Source organism: Lissotriton helveticus, chromosome 1_2 (genome assembly GCF_964261635.1).
Source record: "Lissotriton helveticus chromosome 1_2, aLisHel1.1, whole genome shotgun sequence".
Lineage (NCBI taxonomy): Eukaryota > Metazoa > Chordata > Amphibia > Caudata > Salamandridae > Lissotriton > Lissotriton helveticus.
The window spans coordinates 174,553,881-174,573,246 of NC_136058.1; the positions used below are offsets into that span (position 1 = coordinate 174,553,881).

General features: G+C 47.0%; 1 protein-coding gene across 1 annotated transcript in view; it reads left to right on the forward strand.

Moving 5' to 3' along the window:
- Positions 1–282: 282 nt before the first annotated feature.
- ORC1 (origin recognition complex subunit 1) overlaps positions 283–19,366 on the forward strand; it is a 142,234-nt gene continuing 123,150 nt past the window's right edge. The window contains exon 1 of the mRNA XM_078670617.1: positions 283–564. Within this exon, the coding sequence (XP_078526743.1) occupies positions 470–564 (95 nt within the window). The 5' untranslated portion in view covers positions 283–469. The remainder of the gene's footprint in view (positions 565–19,366) is intronic.

Below are 19,366 nucleotides of genomic sequence, written 5' to 3' on the forward strand. Positions count from 1 at the left end.
ATTTATGTTTTGCAATTCACGCCACACCAAAAGTGTTACCCTTAATTTAATTTATATTTTCATTGTGGTTACTTTCTGTTGGAGATATTTATTGGCAAGACAGACTTAATATAAGTATTTTTGAAACACCTGTGTCTTTTTCAATTTATACCTACAAGAGCGAATTCAGAAGCTGTACCTTTCCAAAATGGCCGTCAATGTGCGTGTTATTGGATACTCTGGCTTTTTGAGTTTGACATGACAGTCTTCCTTTTATGTTTATGGCGCTTGGCGCGAAATTCCAGCATGCTGTCTGGCTGAATTTGTACCAAAACTTGGTGTGTGGGTAGGAAACTACGCCCCGGCTCCTAGAGTGCAGGTTAGATTGAAGACTAGATTTGTGTAAACCTCTAAGTGGCTAGCATCGCAGAAAGGACACAGTGAACTCGGATTGCAGAATCGCCCTCAGACACAGGCTGCAAAGTTCAGGATGAGCAAGTATTTCACTCGGGTCAGACGAAGGCGCCACTATTCATGGGCCGGGGCTGCCCTGCATGACCGCAAGCTGCACACCATGCATTATGGGTGAGTGTCTGGAAGTATTGAAAGTTAACCTATTGTAGTAAAGCTTGCCTAATCACGCAGTGTCTAATTTTTAACCTAGAATCAATGCTGTGTGTATAGATCACTTTCTATAATTAAATTACCTTAAAATGTTTAGTACAGTGACTTTTAAAGTCCTACATGTCAAGTTACTTGCAGTTTACCGGCGCCATCGCATTCGAATTTCAATACCCGTCAAACTTCAGATTCTCCTAGCCAGTGATGAAAGAAAGTCCTAATTTTGTTAACGACAAATTAGGCAAATATTATGCAATCACTGATTCTATTAGACAATTGGTTATGAAAAGTCCCGCTCTTATTGAAGAAAAAGGAGACCCATATTATTCAGTCTCAATTCATGCCGTTTATTGAATAGCACCAGTGCTTTAAATGGGCCGGTAGTAGGTTCCTGCACCTTTTGAATTTGAGAGGGAGAGTGCCCGCACGTTTTGGCAGAAGTGCAATACTTTTAATTGGAGAGTCCCAACCCTTCTTCGAAACAAGAAGGTACCTTGGTACATTGTACCTGCACTTCTATTTTTGTATTTATTTCAAGCACTGAAAGCACATTCAATGTACTAAATGTCTCATGATCCTGCTCTCTTGGGCAGGGAGTAACATCTTAAATACATGCGTCCATTCTCTATAAATAGGGCAGTGCAACGAACTTGTTCTCTTTTCTTGACTTGAGCTCAAACTCCATGAAAGAACCTAAACAGTACAAAAAGTTACAGACATCTCATTAGTAGCCATATTACTTACTCTTTGCCTTGGCAAAATACCATGTGGAACGTGTCCTCCATCCAAAATAAGTGTTTTCCTTCAGCCATATACTTGGCACCTCAGACCATTGTCTGGTTAGTCACGATTGGCACTAGTAAAAACTATAAACAATATATTACTACCATAATCGGGGCTCTCTAGAGGTGGTTGCACACTTGGTACGCCTTGTAACGATGAACTGGACCCCCTGTAGCAAGAAATGCATTGTAGATACATCCAAAGATTTAATGTTTCAAGCTCTTCCAAATGATACCAGCCATTCAAACCTAAACGGCTTGCCAGATATTAAATTTAAAGAAAGGCTACCATGATCTTCCCATGGTTGGAACATTTGTAGAGCCAAATTCACAGCCCATAACACAGAATATCTGGATTTATGAGGGTTCCCATATCGAATACCATCATCAACTTGAAAATCTCATTGTGTTCCCCGACTGGTTTACCATCCATTTTCTGATGGCCTGTTGATATTGCTGGACTGTACCCTGTAATAGTCTTATACAACTTCGGACCGGTCAGCGAAACGTCTAAGAAATTTAAAATTCCTGTGACATATTATGAAATGTAATCCATACCTTGTTCTATACACCAACCATTCCAAACCTCCCAGGATGAATAATATGCCTTAAATGTACCTTGTGCCCAAGTGGCCTTCATGTACCCTGAAGCAGACTCCAAACGTCCTGGTAATGTCTGCAAGCAACTTGAGAGGTTCCATTCCTCCTTTGTCCAGAACAAGCTTGTGATATTGCCTCCGAGGACCCCAGAAAATCTGAGGCAACACAGGCAATCTGACAGGGTAATCCACCACAAGCTATAATGGAGATGGTTACCAAAGCCACGCTGTCCACAGTGATGCTACTAAGACCACACTTGCTGAATGCGTGCACAGCTGTGCCACACACCTGAGTATTATGATAAAAGGTGGAAAAGCATAGTCATTTCCATTCAACCAACCCTGAAGAAAAGCATCTGACACTAAAGCTTCCAGATCAGGCCTCCAGATGAAATACTTCTATAGCTGAGTTGAGTCTTGGGGAAATGTATATCTATGTCAAATGGACCCCACCTTGAAGACGTTTCCATCCAGGCACCAGTCCGTGTTATCCTAGAGGTTTTTGAATATCAGTCTGCCACTCTGTTGCGTGGTCCTGGATTATACTCTGCTTTTAAAGTCGTCCCCATACGAGACAGAACTCCTACAGTTCCCTGGTCATTCCGCAAGAGCCCAGGACTCTATGCCCCATAGGTGGTTTATTTATCTGACCTCTGTCACATTGTCCATGTGCAGAAGGACTGAACACTTCAACTTGCCTTTTATCAGACTCCTAACTGCAAAGAAACCTCTGCAAAAAGCACTAAACAATTTATGTGCATTGACAACTCCCTCCTGGAACCTCTTCCTCCAGTCAAGAAGGTGCCACACCTGGCACCACAACCCCAGAGACTTGCATCTGATTCTAACAGTAGATCTAGGTAAGTTGGAAAGATGGCCTTTCCGTTCCTTGTGTCTATATGGCACAATCGCCAATTTATCTTTGTTTTTGCTTCCATATGCAACAGAACCATCTCTGAGTATTCTAGTCCCCTTTGTAATTGTCTTACTTTGAACTGTTAAAGACCCATGCCATTAAGGGGTCCTTGGAAGATCACCAGAATCTAAGATCAAAGAAGGTACACCAGCTTCGCCAACTGCCGGAGAGAAATCTGCTGTAGAGCCAACGCCATCCTTAACTCTTTCTGTATTATTTTGCCTCTGGGAGTAAAAGGACTTCTTTTTTTTTTTTTTTTTTTTTTTTTTTTTTTTCGCAAGACCTTTATTAACATATAGCAGTTGACACAGCATGAGCCTACAACCCTGAGGCCGGCTCGCTACGTAAATATCAGCAACCAACATAGGATAAGTACGTCGTGCATAATCAGCGTTACAGTGTGAGGCAGAGTTCTTACGCACGCCCCACATATGGTTACTAGCTGTTAAATGAAATGAGTCTCACTTTTTCACATTTGTTTTCAACAGTGAACAAAAGAACAACTTTCCCCAACTTAGACCGTAAAGTGCTATCAGTACATACTACACTTCAGTTGTTATGGTAGTCACAGTTCCCCCTAGGTTCCCGCCGGTACATGACTCACGTATGTGTTGTTTACCTACACAGTACCCCAATCAATTCAATCCAATGGTCGGTTCTCTTCATCATCCTGTATGGAAGCGAGGTACTCCTCTAAATAACCCCAAATACTCTTGGGCCTGGATTTCGCCGGCAGTAGCTCCTCGTATGTTTGTAGCTTGTCCCGGCAAGTGGACATGTCATGCAACCATGTTTTTACCTTCGGCACCTTGCGACTGTGCCAGCATTGTGCCACCTGTCGCTTCGCCAACAACAAGGCTATGACACAGAACTTGCGTTTCAACGCCCTGAACTGCGGCACTATCCCTAGCAGACAGACTTTGGGTGTGCATTGCACCTCTTCCTCCAAAATGATAGACAACGTTGCGGTGACCTCCACCCAGTAACTCGTTATTTTGGCGCAGTCCCATGCCAGATGAGCGAAGCCCGCTCCCTCTCCGTTACACCTTTTGCACCTATCTTCCTCCTGCAACCCATATCTAAGCAGTTTTGTCGGCGTGTAATAGAGTTGGTGAAGGAATTTGAAATGAATGATTCTCAAATTACCGTTGGGTGTCAGAAGTTGAGTCAGTGCACAGGTGCCAGCCCATTCGTCGTCTGTCAGTGGGGTGTCTAACAGTGTATCCCACCGCCCCTTGGCCTTCAATGCATGTCCCGCTAACTCGGACTGTGCAGCTGAATAGAGTCTAGAAACCAGGTGCGACAAATCGGTAGTTGTGATCAATAGTTGTAGTGGTGCAAGGCATTCGGGTTCCAATGGGAACGTCGGGTAGTGTTCCCTCAAAGCTCTTGTGAGCCTGTAATATGTAAAGTGAAACATGGGAGTCTGGTTCTGGATGTAACCTAACTGGTCTAGGCCCACAAATGTGCCCCCTTGAAACACATCCCCCATCCTGTCAATGCCAGCTCTACTTAGCAGGGACATTCCGACACTCTCCCTAGTGACTGACAGCTCCTGATGATGGTGTAATGACATGGCCGGCGCGTACAGTGGGGTTTTATGAGCCAGCTGTCCTAGCCTGTGCCATGCTTTGACCGTGGTGTCCACTGTGTTAATATCCCTAGTATGCAGCGGTGGACGTGTGTGTGAAATAATCGCTGAAAGGGGAATAGGATGCGCATCACTCTCCTCAATAGCCGCATGTGTGATGTATGGGACCGCATGGTACCAATACGCCGCGTATTGCGCCTGCGCACAAAGGTAGTATAGGAGAAAATCGGGCACGCTGAAACCACCCTGCGCAAAGGGGAGTGTAAGAGTTTGCAGATCCACACGTGCCTGTTTGCCAGCCCATATCAGGGTCCTAACCAAGGAGTTAATGCGGCGGAATATAGCCTGTGGTGGTGTAATCGGGACGTTATTAAATAGGTATAATAATTTGGGCAGCACGTTCATCTTTACAATAGCTATCCTGTCAGCCAGCGAGAGGGGCAAATGTATCCATCGCTGGACACTATCCTCCAGCCTGGAGAGTACCACACCGTAGTTCGCCCGTAGTACCTCTTCTGGGTCTCTATGGTACATTATTCCCAGGTATCTGATCGGGTCTTGTTGCCATTCTAGCGGGAAGTCCACCGTAAACTGGGATGTAGTGTCAGTGAGGGGTATTATAGAGGATTTGGCCCAATTTATAGCCAGCCCTGAGTGACCTCCGAATCTGATGTATTCCCTGAGTAGTGAGTTCAGGTGAGTCTCAGGGTCACGGACATAGAGTAACATATCGTCCGCATACAATGATATGTGAAGCGGCCTGGCTATGAAGTTTAACGCCGAATCTTTATAATTCTGCCTTATCAGACAAGCCAGAGGCTCCAGCGCTAGGGCGAATAATAGGGGCGAGAGCGGGCAGCCTTGCCTCGTCCCTCGCTCAATAGCAAATTGATCCGAGACATAGCCATTGATTCTAATCCTTGCACAAGGCTTCGTGTAAAGTAAGGAGACCCATTGCACAAATCGCCTAGGAAACCCCATTCTATTCAGGACGGTGAGCATATATCGCCACTCGATGGAGTCAAACGCTTTTGCAGCGTCGAGCATGACCGCCACCGCTTTGACCGAGGGCTGCAGGTAGTGTGAGAGTGCAAACAGGGATCTAGTGTTGTGCGTGGTCGATCTGGAGGGTACGAAGCCAGACTGGTCCGGTAGGACCAGACTGGTCATCAGAGGAGATAGCCGTTTCGCTATAAGCTTCGCTAGGATTTTTGAGTCCACATTGATCAGTGACAGTGGTCGGTATGAGTCGCACTCCTCCGGATCCTTAGATGGTTTAAGGAGAGCGATGATCATTGCTTCGCGCAGTGTGGGGGGAAGCAGCTCCTTTTCAAAGGAGGTGCCGTACATGTCCACCAGGTGCGGTGCGACAATATCTGCATATTGTTTATAAAATTCCGAGGTATACCCATCCGGGCCTGGCGCTTTACCATTTGGCAGCGAGCCTATTACCTCGGTCACCTCTTCCGCCGTGATAGGCCTGGCTAAGTACTCCCTATGCGCATCCGACAGCCAGCCAATGGCTACATCGTGCAAGTAGTCATACGTATCATCCGCTGAGGCTGTAGGTTGGGATTGGTATAGTGACCCAAATGAGTCCACAAAACATTTCAATATATCCGCAGCATGCGTTTGTGGCTCCCCCTCTCTGGACTTCACCCTGAGTATAGTAGCCGGACCACGGCCCTCACATATCTTCCGAGCCAACACAGCCCCAGGCCTACCCCCCTCCCCAAAGGCTCTAGCCACATGCGTGCGATTCAGGTACTTCATTTCAGATTCAAGAAATTCTGCGTGCTCAGTGTGGATGACACGCAGTTCAGCCAGATGCGAGACATCGTTAGTGGTCTCATATAGGGACTCCAGGTCTCTCATCCGCTGCTCGCATCTGCGGATTTGGCCCCTAATATCCTTGAGAACCCCTACAGTGGTGCTAATACAGACCCCTCTTATCGTGGCTTTGAACGCCTCCCAAAGGAGGCATGGGTCATCAGTCGAATGCTCATTAATTTCAAAATAATCCCTTATCGCTTTTCGTATGGTATCAGCATATACCGTGTCAGTGAGGGCTCGCGAATTGAAACGCCATTGGAAGGGGGGGGGGTGCATACCGTGGAATATCCAACTGCAGCAGAACGGGATTGTGATCAGAAAGTGTGCGGGGCAGCACCTGCAGGTGACGTACCCACAGCGCTAGGTCCTTGGTGCCCAGCCAGTAATCCAGTCTGGACCAGCTGTTATGTGAAGCTGTTATGTGCGTGGCCCCAGATGCATCCGCATGTTTCAGCCTCCAGAGATCTGCTAAACCCATGTCTTTCATCATGTGACCCACCATTAGGCGTGACTGTTTGTGTTGTTCCAATGAGTTAGATGAACGGTCCAACCCATCTCGGAGGGTCATGTTCCAGTCACCCCCGCATAATATGTGTTCGCTATTGTGTTTCTGCAAGTGGTCCCATACTTCCCTAAAGAAATCCGGGGCGTCCGTGTTTGGACCGTATACATTCAACAACGTCACTCGCTGGCCTCTTAGTGTACCTGATACCAACACATACCTCCCAGCTGGATCTTGTGTCACTGTCTGAGTCTCAAAACCTACCCCACGCTTTATCAATATGACCACCCCCCTGGAGTAGGAAGAGTATGAAGCTCTGTGGACTGCCTCCGCCCACCTCGACCCCAACTGAGCGTGTGAATGTGGTGCTAGGTGTGACTCTTGTAGAAACGCTATGTCCACATTCCATCTAGTCAGGCTTGCAAAGATCTGTCTGATTTTACGAGGCTGTGAGAACCCTCTAATATTCCAAGTAATAATGTTCAAGCTGCTCCTACCCGCCTCCCTCGAACCCATCAAGTTTGATCAATACAATACATGACAGCGCCACATTTGTCAACTGTGTAGGAATTACCAGCGTCCCCTCCTTAGGAGTTCCGAATTGTACAACAGCAGTCTGAACCATTGGGGAACCACAAAAAAGGAGAGGTATATCGCACCTTGACGGTCCATTCATACAGGTAGGCAACCCCCCACCCCTTATCCCACCCACTCCAGCAACCCCAACCTGCCGAAGCCTTACCCTTGCAGTGCACCATTCCCTTAAACTCAGAACCATAACTACAGTGCTCAGCTCCGAACTCTGATTGGGTTATACCCTCACGGAGGTCCGCTGGAGGCACAACTCTCCACCCGATGGACGGGTGTGGGCGACACTAGACAAACTATAATGAATGCAATTCAAGTGTTCAACCGCCGCCACCCCCCCACCGCCCCCCAGCGACACATCAACAGCGCTGTAGAACAGCCACATTCCTAGGAAAAGCCCTTCACACCGTGATGTCATAAGGCCAACAGTAAACAATATATTCCTCCGCCCCCCCCCCCGACCGCTGACCCCCATTCACCGCATATTGGAAACAGCAAAGACAGCGACAGTATGATGCGCCCAAGAGCGGGAGCCTAGTAGGCAGCTTACATATCACGAGGTCCTGCGGTCCACAATGTGCGAACCAGGCTTCACAGTACAGACCGCCCCAATGCTCCAATTTTCCTCGCCAACGTTAGTTAGTGCAGCACAATGGGGGGGGGCTGGCAGCGCAGAGTGTCCACAATCCATAGTCCGTATCACCCCCACACAGCCGAGCAGCAGTCTCATTGCCCCAACGGGTCCTTGCCATCCAGCCATGCAGGTCTTGCTGCACCAGTACCTTGGCTCCTCACTCAGGAGATTTGCGCCAAGCTGGGCCTACCAATGCAGACAACAGTCGCCATGCTAGAACGCTTATAAGCGGACAGGAAAGGAACTCACCGCCGGTCGACTAGGGGTCAACCCGATGTCTTCAGTCCGATTCATGATGCCGTTCATTTTGCGTGTCGTCTCTCATTTCGCGCTGCACCTTCTTAACAAATTCTTGTGCTGCCTTCGGAGTCGCCAGGATAATCGCTTTCTCCTTCCACACCACCCGGAGGCGTGCCGGATACATCATTGAGTACACAATGTTCAGGTCTCGTAGTTTGGCCTTGACGTTGGTGTATTCTTTCCGGGCCTGCTGGACCGCGACCGTGTGATCTGGATAAAACTCTAACAAGTTTCCTTGATGCTGTATCTTCCCTTTTTCTCTTGCCAGTCGAAGGATCGTGTCCCTGTCGCGGTAGTTGAGGATGCGCGCCACAATTGGCCTCGGCCGGGCGCCAGGAGGTGGCTTTGGGGCCAGTGACCTATGTGCCCGCTCCACGATGAAAAGTGGTGATAAGGCCTCAGCTCCGAACAGGTCTTTACAGAGCGTTTCCACGTAGGACTCCATCCGCCCTGTGTTGGTAGACTCCGGCAGGCCCGTGATTCGGACGTTGTTGCGCCTCGAGCGCGCTTCCAAATCCTCCTCCTTCGCCTTGATTACTTCCAGGAGTCGTTCTATACCAGCGCACTTGGAGGTGGAGGCACGCGCCTCATCTTCGACCGCGGAGATTCTCGTTTCGGCCTCGTCCAGTCGCTCGCCATGCTTCTCCTGCCGCGCCGCCATGTTATCCATTCTGCATGTTAGATTATCCAGCTTTCCATTTATGTCCTGCAAATTGGACTGGATTGCCAATAAAATCTTTTCAATGTTGTTGCTGGGCCCTGCATTATCGCCATCTTCCACCCCATCCTCTGTGGGTTTCTGCGCTTTTCTGGCCTCAAACGACAGTTTCTGTTGTTGCTTGTCCGGTTTACCCATGGCGGCGGTCGGGCACACTGTCTTCTTACTTGCGGGCCCCGATGCCCTCGTGACTCTTGCCGCTGTCGCCGTGGTGATCCCCACAAGGTGTATGGCAACCTTGCGCTAAGCTACCCCACAGAGCCGCGAAGGGGAGAGAATCGGTTTGCGCCCGGGCGCGTGGCCACGTGGTGAATCGCAAGAGGCCCAGCCACTCACAAGCGCTTCTTAACACGTCCAGCAATTGGCCACGCGGTCGTAGTGAATTTGCGATGACCTGTGGCAGCGCACTATGGCAGTTGGCTCCCTGTTCTCGCCGCACACTGGGGTGGCACGTGGTTGCAGTGGGCCACACGTCTGCTTGCTGTGCACAACCTGCACTGCTCCTCCAGCGCAGTATGCACACCGTTCACGCCAGCACAGTCGCCTTTCAGGCCTCAGCGAAGTTTGGCATGGAGACCGGCAGTCCCGCAGGGCTTGGGCCCAAGTGCGCTGTTTAACGAGGCGGCTAATATTCGCGCCGATTCGTGCTGACCACCGCCATCTTGTCAGGCAAGGTCATTTGCGCTATTGCGAAGGTTCTAGGCGCCCCGCAGCCTGGGGGCGCAAGATAATGGCACCGGATTGTCTTATAGTGCTCGGTCTTACCCCAGCAGCGTCGTAGTCGGTGTGGAAGGTCGATCGCATCTCGCCGGTATCACGTTAGATGCGCGTTTGTCCCATAGCGTCGGCCATTTTGTCAGGCACTCCAACGCGTCTCCGCTTTTCACGGCGATTAAGCCGGCAATCCTCGCTCTGTGGGGCGCCCGCTGCCTCACATATAACGCAGCAGGTCTTCCCCCATCTGGTGATGTGCTCAGGGAGCGGCAGGCCGGGGCGACACCGGCGAAATCACGCCAAGTGGATGATCGCCCGGCGGAGCTGCTGCTCAGGCAGCCATCTCGCTGTGCGCCCCCTAGCGCCTCCAGTAAAAGGACTTCTTTGTCGGAGTCTACTAGAAACCGCCAAAACTCCATTATCTTTGATGGTTCCAAATTCAATTTCTTCACTGTTATGATAAACCTTAAATACCTAATTAATTCTGTGACCATTTGTACCTTCTTCAGTAAGAGATTCTTGTCTTGGCCTAGGAATATCAATTCATCCAAGTATACCACTCTCCTCCGCCCTCGTACCCGAGAGCTACAGCAGCTAGTTTTATCAGCTTGGTAAAGCACCAATGAACGTAGAGTAGACTGAAAGGAAGACACTTTAACCTGTACACCTATTTTAGCCAAAGGAACTGCAGATACTTGTCATGACCAGGAAAAATCAGTACTGTCAAATAAGCATCCTGCAATTCCAGACTCATCATCCAGTCCCTAGGTAGTGGAGTATCTATGAGACTGACCAGGGTCTCCCTTTTCAATTGGAGGTAAAGGACAAACTGATTTAGGCATTTTTGATTTATTACTGGTATGAACTTTGATTTTCTTTCGAACCAAAATTATATTGCTTACAAACCCTTGTGGGTCTAAAAAAACAAGTTATAATAGCCCTTTTTTGGATCAACTCCTGTTGAAAAATTTCTAAGCAAATGTCTTTTTCATCGTTCATAAGATAGTCCAGCATTTAAATTAACCAGAAAACATATTGCCCTTTGGGCCCATCTGGATATTACTTCCAAGTCTAATGTTGCACCCATATTTTTAGCTTGCTCAGTTAGGCACAAAATGTCTTTTCCATGGCCAAAGATGTCCAAAATGTTGTCCTGGTGTGATAACCAGACTTTATCAACTCACTTTCTGGGACCCTTACCATCCCTGCTCAAGAAAGTTACAGTTTTTGTGTCTAAAACCGGGGTCAGAGCCTTCTTATCCAAAATTACTGGTCTGGGACATACCGCCCTCATTTAAGTTCTTGTGGTTCGCCAATTCGTATTTTGATTCTTGACAACAGAGACGCCCTTCATCTTCACGGTGAACGTTTTCCTAAAAAGCCTAATCATTAGGGCACTGCTGACATGGTTTCACATAAGCCCTAAAAGTTTCCAAGTGAGCAATTATTTTCTAAAACGGAAAGCAAAAGGGCCTGGTTTCAGAAATTTTCTGGGCTTCAGCCTGGAGTACTAAATCAACAAGCATTTGCAATGCAATAGGTCTCGCATTAGGAAAGTTTGAGCTATTGGTCTTGTAAATGACAATTTTTTTATTTATGTGTTGGTTTTGAAAATAGCTAAATTAATAGCTTTGTCATTTACAATGCCAATAGTTATAACTTTCGCAAATGTGACACCTATAGCATTTGTAATGCTACATGTTTTGTATTTACGTGACTTAGATGTATTGATATTACAAATAACAATGGCTTTTAATTTTTATAAATAATTAATACTTAAATAAAAGTGATTGTAATCTATAATGGCAATAGCTTAAACGTTTGTAAATAACGTTTGTGAAGATTATGTTCAGTGTATTTTATTGTGACGAAAATCCAAGGACAGAAGTGAAATATTAACATCTTTTTGTGACATTTGAAATAAAGCTTGAAACATTGAGAGAACATATTTGAACCAGTTGTTGTTGAATGGTTGCACAGATTGTTGCTGAGTGATGCTGGAGTGATGCTGGAGTGATGCTGGAGTGATGCTGGGGTGGCGCCTAGTGGTGCTGGGGTGGCGCCTAGTGGTGCTGGGGTGGCGCCGAGTGGTGCTGGGGTGGCGCCGAGTGGTGCTGGGGTGGCGCCGAGTTATAATGTGGTGGTGCTGAATGATTGGAATTATAGAGTATGCCCTGGGTTTGGGCAGAAGGAACCATAGAAATTAGAACAAAGTTAGGTTAAATTGACCATATACAGTGTTCATATCTGCTCAATGGACTAAAAGATCGGAGGGTTTGAGAGTAATGTAATGTAGTAATGTAATGGACATTTATAACGCGCTACTACCACTCCAAGGAGTATCTTGGCGCTTACACAACCCAGATGGAATAGTTGGATAGGGAAAAGAAGTCCTAATTTCTACACGTCCACTACACTAGGGTCCTACACAGAGCGTCAGGCAATAAGAAAATGCAGGTTTTCAATGCTTTCCTAAAGGGGGCTTCTTGGGAGAAAGACCGCAGGGAGAGGGGGAGTTTGTTCCAGGCCTTAGTGCCTAGTACAAAGATGGATTTGCCACCCTTCGTAGCCAGTTTGAAGCGAGGAGTAGTAAGTAAATTCTGGCTAGCGGATCTCAGACAGCGCGCTGGATAGTATCTTTTGAACCCCTTTCGTAGGTAGATTGGACCACGTTGATGGAAAGCCCTGAAGGTAATCAAGAGAAGTTTAAACAAAATTCTCTTTCCTATTGGCAGCCAATGTAAGGTGTTCAGGGCTGCAGAGGCTGATGATCTACGGGGCAAACGCAGTACGAGGCGAGCAGCCGCATTTTGGACCATCTGCAATTTGTGGAGCACGATTTTATTTGCTCCAACATAAAGTCCGTTGCAGTAGTCCAGCCTAGAATTTATTAAGGCCACTGCGACTGTTTTCCTCGCCGAAAGAGGAAGAAGATCGAAGAACTTCCTAAGTGCTTTAATGATTTGGAAGCACATGCCTGCCACTGCTACAGCCTGGGGTTTGAAGGATAAGCAGTTATCAAATTTTATGCCTAGATTACGGGCAGATACAATTGTGTTAGGTGGGGCTTCAGCATCTAATGGCCAGCATGCTGTGGGGGAAAAAGGGTTATTGATCCCTATGGGTAAAATTTCCGTTTTTCCGGCGTTGCACTTTAAATGGTGGTTGTTCATCCATTTGAATGTTGCTGCAAGGCAGTCTCTAAGGTCTTCTTCGGCACCTGGTCGTTCCCTGTCCAACACCAAAATCAGTTGGGTATCGTCAGCGTATGAAATAGAACTGATCCTAAATGACGCGATCAAGTTAATCAGAGGTGCCATATATAGGTTGAAAAGGACAGGGCTCAAACTGGAGCCCTTGTGGCACCCCTGAGCTGACATTTTTAGCCTCAGATTGATATGGGCCAAGCACTGTTATTTGGCGTCTGTCAGTGAGGAAATTCCTACACCAAGCCAACACCTGTCCTCCCACCCCTGCGGCAGCCAACCGGTCCAATAAGATGTTGTGGGACACGGTGTCAAAGGCTGCCGACAGGTCAAGTAGGATAAGGACGGCCTGTTTTCCCTGGTCCATTGCTGCTCTTAAGGTTTCAGCAGTGTATAGTAAGGCTGATTCGGTAGAGTGTTCTGACCGAAAACCTGACTGATTCGGGTGGAGAACGTTATTCTTCTCCAAAAAGTTAGTCAGTTGACTGTTGACAAACTTTTCAGTCAGCTTAGACAAAATGGGTAACAGGGAAATCGGGCGTAGGTTGGAAAGGGTAGTAGGATCGGCTAGGGCCTTTTTTTGGAGTGGCTTAACAGCTGCGAGTTTCCAATTATTTGGGATACTTGCTCTTTCTAGAGAGGAATTGATGATACTGTTAATCATAGGATTAACCATCTCTATTAGATGGTGCAACACCGGAGGGGGGCAGGGGTCAAAAGGGAAACCTGATTTGCTGGCTAAGATGACTTTAGCAGTTTCCTCCAAGGGTACTGGAGCGAACTCATCAAGACGGGGGGAGGAAGTCATCTTCACTATCTCTTCGTCATCCATTGTTGTGGTGGTTCCTGATGGAAAAGTGTTGGTAATGGTTAGGATTTTGTTGTCAAAGTAATCAGATATCGCATTGCAGAGATCTTGCGATGGAGGGATCTCCTGCGATAGAGCTGAAGGATTAATAAAATCCTTAACAATCCTAAAAATAGCTTTTTGTTCTTGGCCTGCTGAAGAAATGGCCTGTAGATAGTGTTTTTTTTGTTGCTAGTTTTAATCCTGCGTGATACTTCCGTCTAGCTGCTATATAAGTGTTACGTGCGGCGGTGTCGTAGTTACGACGCCACCTCCGTTCTAGCGTTTTCACTTCACCTAATTCAGACTTAAGAGCTGGTGAAAACCATGGAGCATTTCTTTTCTTATTCCCAGGTTTCAAGTTCTCATTGCTAGGTGATGTAAGCAGCATGCCCGCTCCAGCAATCCAATCACAGAAGGTCTGATAGTCTGGGGAAGTACAGTCGGTAAGGGTTGGTAACCCATCTTTGAGTTTTTCAACAATGTCAGCTCTCCTGGCTAATGACTTCCAGTCCGGAGTGGGTTTCGTGTGGAGTTTATCCTTATATTTTAAGGAGTTTAAAGAGGAATTCCGGGTTTCGATTATGAGAAAGGGAATTAAAAAATTATCTGTCCATACCTGAGGGCAGGGGGATTTAACTGTCAAGCTGGACAAATTGGAACAGATGCCATCTAGTAGATGCCCTGCCTGATGAGTGGGTTTGTGATTCACAAGAGTAAGTCCCAACACTTCAATTGTGTCCAGGAAACAACTGACTCCAGGATCAGTTGGGGACTCAAGGTGCAAGTTGAGATCACCCAACACTGTAAAGTTAGAGAACCTGAGAGTTAGATCGCTCAGCACGTCACCTACAGAGTCCAAAAATATGGAGTAGGGGCCTGGGGGGCGATAGATAAAGGCTCCAGAGAATACAAGGGAGTCATGGATTGTTAAAGAGAAAGCCAGTGCTTCTGACTCTTTTAATTCCGTCAATTCTTCTATGGAGCATTTAAAAATATTTCGATAGATAATTGCAAGACCCCCTCCTCGTTGTTCCTGTCTATCCAGACGTAAGATGTGGTAATCATGTGGTAGGGCTATAGCTAGGGCAGGATTGCACCATGGCTTCAGCCATGTTTCCGTGATAAAAAGACAATCCAGCTGAGATTCAGTAATAAGGTCGAAAACTTTCTGGGCGTTTTTTACTAAGGAGCGTGCATTAATTAGCCCGCCTCGAAGTAAAATAGCATCAGTGGATGTCTCAGAAGGCAGTTCGGAATTTAAAGTTTGATGACCATGAGCACAACAGGCCGGGCCGTACCAGCTGTGGGGAGCTAAGGAGCAATGACAGGGAGCATAAGGACCGCGAAGAGATAATAAGAGGTCACGTGACATACTTACGTCAGGAGGCATCGTGAGATAGTAGGAAGAAGGTTCAGAGTCTCCCGCCTCTTGTGCCTCCTTAGCGCTGACGGGCGCTGACGGGGGCAGACTCTGGCTTGAGTCAGGCGTTCCGCTGCGCGGGAGGGTGTGAGCTTTAAATACAGGCTCACCTGGTGTCCACGCTGAGCACTAGAGCGCTCTGACAAGTGGCACACTCGATCCAAGACAGTCCCAAGATGGCGGCCGGGCGCCTCGAGTAACACTAACAGCACACAGTAATCCGCTCTAGAAGCGGTGGGGACACGATTTAAGTGCAGGTATGTGGGCGGATTGATGGGTATTAAAAACAGGGGTTTACAATTTCAATTTTACAGAAATAGTAAAAAACGATAATTTAAAAAAAAAGTTATAGCGCTGCGCGCCTAGACACACGCTTGCACTGCTGCGCGTTTTGAAAAGACGTACAGCTTTCCCTAAGGTCGAGCCACTCTAGGTGCTCGCCTTAAATACAGGCTCACCTGGTGTCCACGCTGAGCACTAGAGCGCTCTGACAAGTGGCACACTCGATCCAAGACAGTCCCAAGATGGCGGCCGGGCGCCTCGAGTAACACTAACAGCACAGAGTAATCCGCTCTAGAAGCGGTGGGGACACGATTTAAGTGCAGGTATGTGGGCGGATTGATGGGTATTAAAAACAGGGGTTTACAATTTCAATTTTACAGAAATAGTAAAAAACGATAATTTTTAAAAAAAGTTATAGCGCTGTGCGCCTAGACACACGCTTGCACTGCTGCGCGTTTTGAAAAGAGGTACAGCTTTCCCTAAGGAGTGGAGCGAAGCAATAGAAAATAACTGAATGAGATCGCAGGTATTGTTAATATGTTTATCATGAAACACTGTACTGTAAGTGAACCAGACTTTGCTTACTCTGGTGGTTCAGCAATGTGTGTAATAACGTCTGATCAATATCATTGAGATATAAAACAAGCATTTACAATGCAACGGTTTCGCCTTTGGCGAAGTTAGAGCTATTGGCATTGTAAATGACAAAATTTGTATTTATATGTTGGTTTTGAAAACAGATAAATAAATGGCATTGTCATTTACATAGCCAATAGCTTAATCTCTCGCAAATGTAAGAACTATTGTACCCTACGGACGAGCTCAGCAGACAGCAATTACTACCACCCACACACCCGCGCGCGCTTTATAGAAGCATAACAAGTTATTTACTAGACAAGAGAAATTAGTTTTTTACCATTCAATGTTACCACAGGTGCCCCCAAAGCTGCTAATGCTTTTTTGCAGGTCTGTCAGGCCTGCATTATTATTATCAGGGCCATATCAGTGGTTTGCATTCAATTTTGCACGTAGCAGTTTGGCGCTTAAACAAAGAGCTTCAGATGAATAGTTTAGCCAAAGTGCTTTTATCATTCTTCTCTCTACTCTAAGGTGTAGTGGTGTTCAAATAAGGACACGTATATCAAATAGATGTTCAGAGTGTAATATGCTGTATATTGGTATTTTTAAGTGTAGGACAGCGGGAGGCACACGGACAGAGGGAGGCACACGGACAGCGGGAGGGGGCGGGCAGGCACACGGACAGCGGGAGGGGGTGGGGGGCGGCAACGGGGACACGAACAGCGGGGGGGGCATGAACGGGAAGACGTGCCTAAATAGGCTGATAATCAAGCCCTTCGTGCATCATTTATATTTTTAGGCTTCATTTGTACCTATCTCTAAGGCAGAGACATGTGTAAACAACTGTATACAGAGTGGCATGGTTTGAGTCGCTGCAAACCCCTGGCACAGCCACATGCAATCATGAGTCAATGAGTAATATATGGCATAGAAGCTGGGAATACCATAAGACACATACGTAGGAATAGCTGACACACACAGGCAAACAGCAGTACTTGAGACTTAACATAAAATGGGAGGCACACGGACAGCGGGAGGCACACGGACAGCGGGAGGGGGGCGGCAACGGGGACACGAACAGCGAGGGTTGGGGGGCAGGAACGGGAAGACGTGCCTAAATAGGCTGATAATCAAGCCCTTCGTGCATCATTTATATATTTTTAGGCTTCATTTGTACCTATCTCTAAGGCAGAGACATGTGTAAACATCTGTATACAGAGTGGCATGGTTTAAGTCACTGCAAACACCTGGCACAGCCACATGCAATCATGAGTCAATAAGTAATATGTGGCATAGAAGCTGGGAATACCATAAGACACATACGTAGGAATAGCTGACACACACAGGCAAACAGCAGTACTTGAGACTTAACATAAAATGGGAGGCACACGGACAGCGGGAGGGGGCGGGCAGGCACACGGACAGCGGGAGGGGGCAGGAACGGGGACACGAACAGCGGGGGGGGCAGGAACAGGAAGACGTGCCTAAATAGGCTGATAATCAAGCCCTTCGTGCATCATTTATATTTTTAGGCTTCATTTGTACTTGTCTCTAAGGCAGAGACATGTGTAAACAACTGTATACAGAGTGGCATGGTTTGAGTCACTGCAAACACCTGGCACAGCCACATGCAATCATGAGTCAATGAGTAATATGTGGCATAGAAGCTGGGAATACCATAAGACACATACGTAGGAATAGCTGACACACACAGGCAAACAGCAGTACTTGAGACTTAACATAAAATGGGAGGCACACGGACAGCAGGAGGGGGGCGGGCAGGCACACGGACAGCGGGAGGGGGGTGGGAACGGGGACACGAACAGCGGGGGGGGCAGGAACGGGAAGACGGACAGCGGGAGGGGGGTGCGGGAACACACGTAAAGCACTCACCTGGACCTGGACTTCCTCCGGCGGCGGTCGGCCGCGGAATGACGAAAAGAAACCTCGACGAACACAAAAATAAACCCCGCCCACCGCCGCACTGATGTGACAAAAGGGGCAGGATGAGTAAAAATGGCCGGAACGCCCCGAATCTGCTCCGCAATTGACGGACAGATCTCTGTTCCAATGGCTAGCCTCCATTTATGGAGCTAGCCAATGGAACAGAGGGGCGGATTCCCAGCCACACAGTGTAAGACATAAGATTTCGCCTGCGCGAATCGCTGCTTGCGCAGCTTTTTGCCAGGTCGAAACCTAAAAATTAAAAATTATTGATAATAAATCTCCAAATAGAGGGCATAGATACTTCCTCCCTCTCTACTACATAGTTTTGTCTGCACAATGACTGAAAGCGAGATGGACCAAATAGAATTACACTTAAAAACGAATGACAACCTGCATGACTATCAATGAGAATGACTAACAACATGAAAGACTATCTTATTTACATACGTTACACAGATATACCAGAAGTTTACAATAAATTCGACCATATCAACTGGCTACCAAATGCAAAAGAAAATGAATAACCACAAATCAAAACAATGCACAAATAAAATTTATATATTCCTTCTACTGCCCAGAATTCCCTGAATTTGCACAGGAGATTTCCAATCTGACAAAATAAATACTACACATTGTGTGTTCAATAGGTCAGCTCTACGCCCGACACTCTATAGTGTCCACACCAGCTGATCTGGTCGGTATAAGCCGACATTTGTAATGTATAAGAGACACTTCACTGTGCAGCTGACAAGCGTGGTGGACTATTCTGATCTAAAACGCTCAGATGGTCTGTCCCATTTCTAAGGATGAATGAGAAAGGGCTTCTTACCTCGGAACGGGTCGAAATCATAACGTTACTCCCTGTATTATTTCAGTCAATCAATGCGCTCGTCAGTAGGTGTGGAAATTTCCATGTATGGAAAAATGGGGGCATGCGCCCTGGCGTATCAGCAGGTACATTTTAAAACAGGAAGCACTATATTGAGTCATCACATCTGCCTATATCTATTTACTCTGTTTCCGTTCACTGTATGTCAGCATGGGAGCGGGGTAAATGTATTAAGTCTACGAAGCAGGGACCTGACTGACCGAGAACATAGGAGTTACTATGATGAGAAACATTCTGATTCTTACATCACATCAACTGCATTCCAACGTTTAAGACAATTCCACAGTACAGACAACAAAAGAGAGAAAGGCGTAAAATGCTAACTAATTGATCTACACTAAAAGAAATTTCAACGTATCTGGATCAAAGTGAGGGTCAGTATACCCAAGTGAATTGCCTTATATAAAGCATCAACC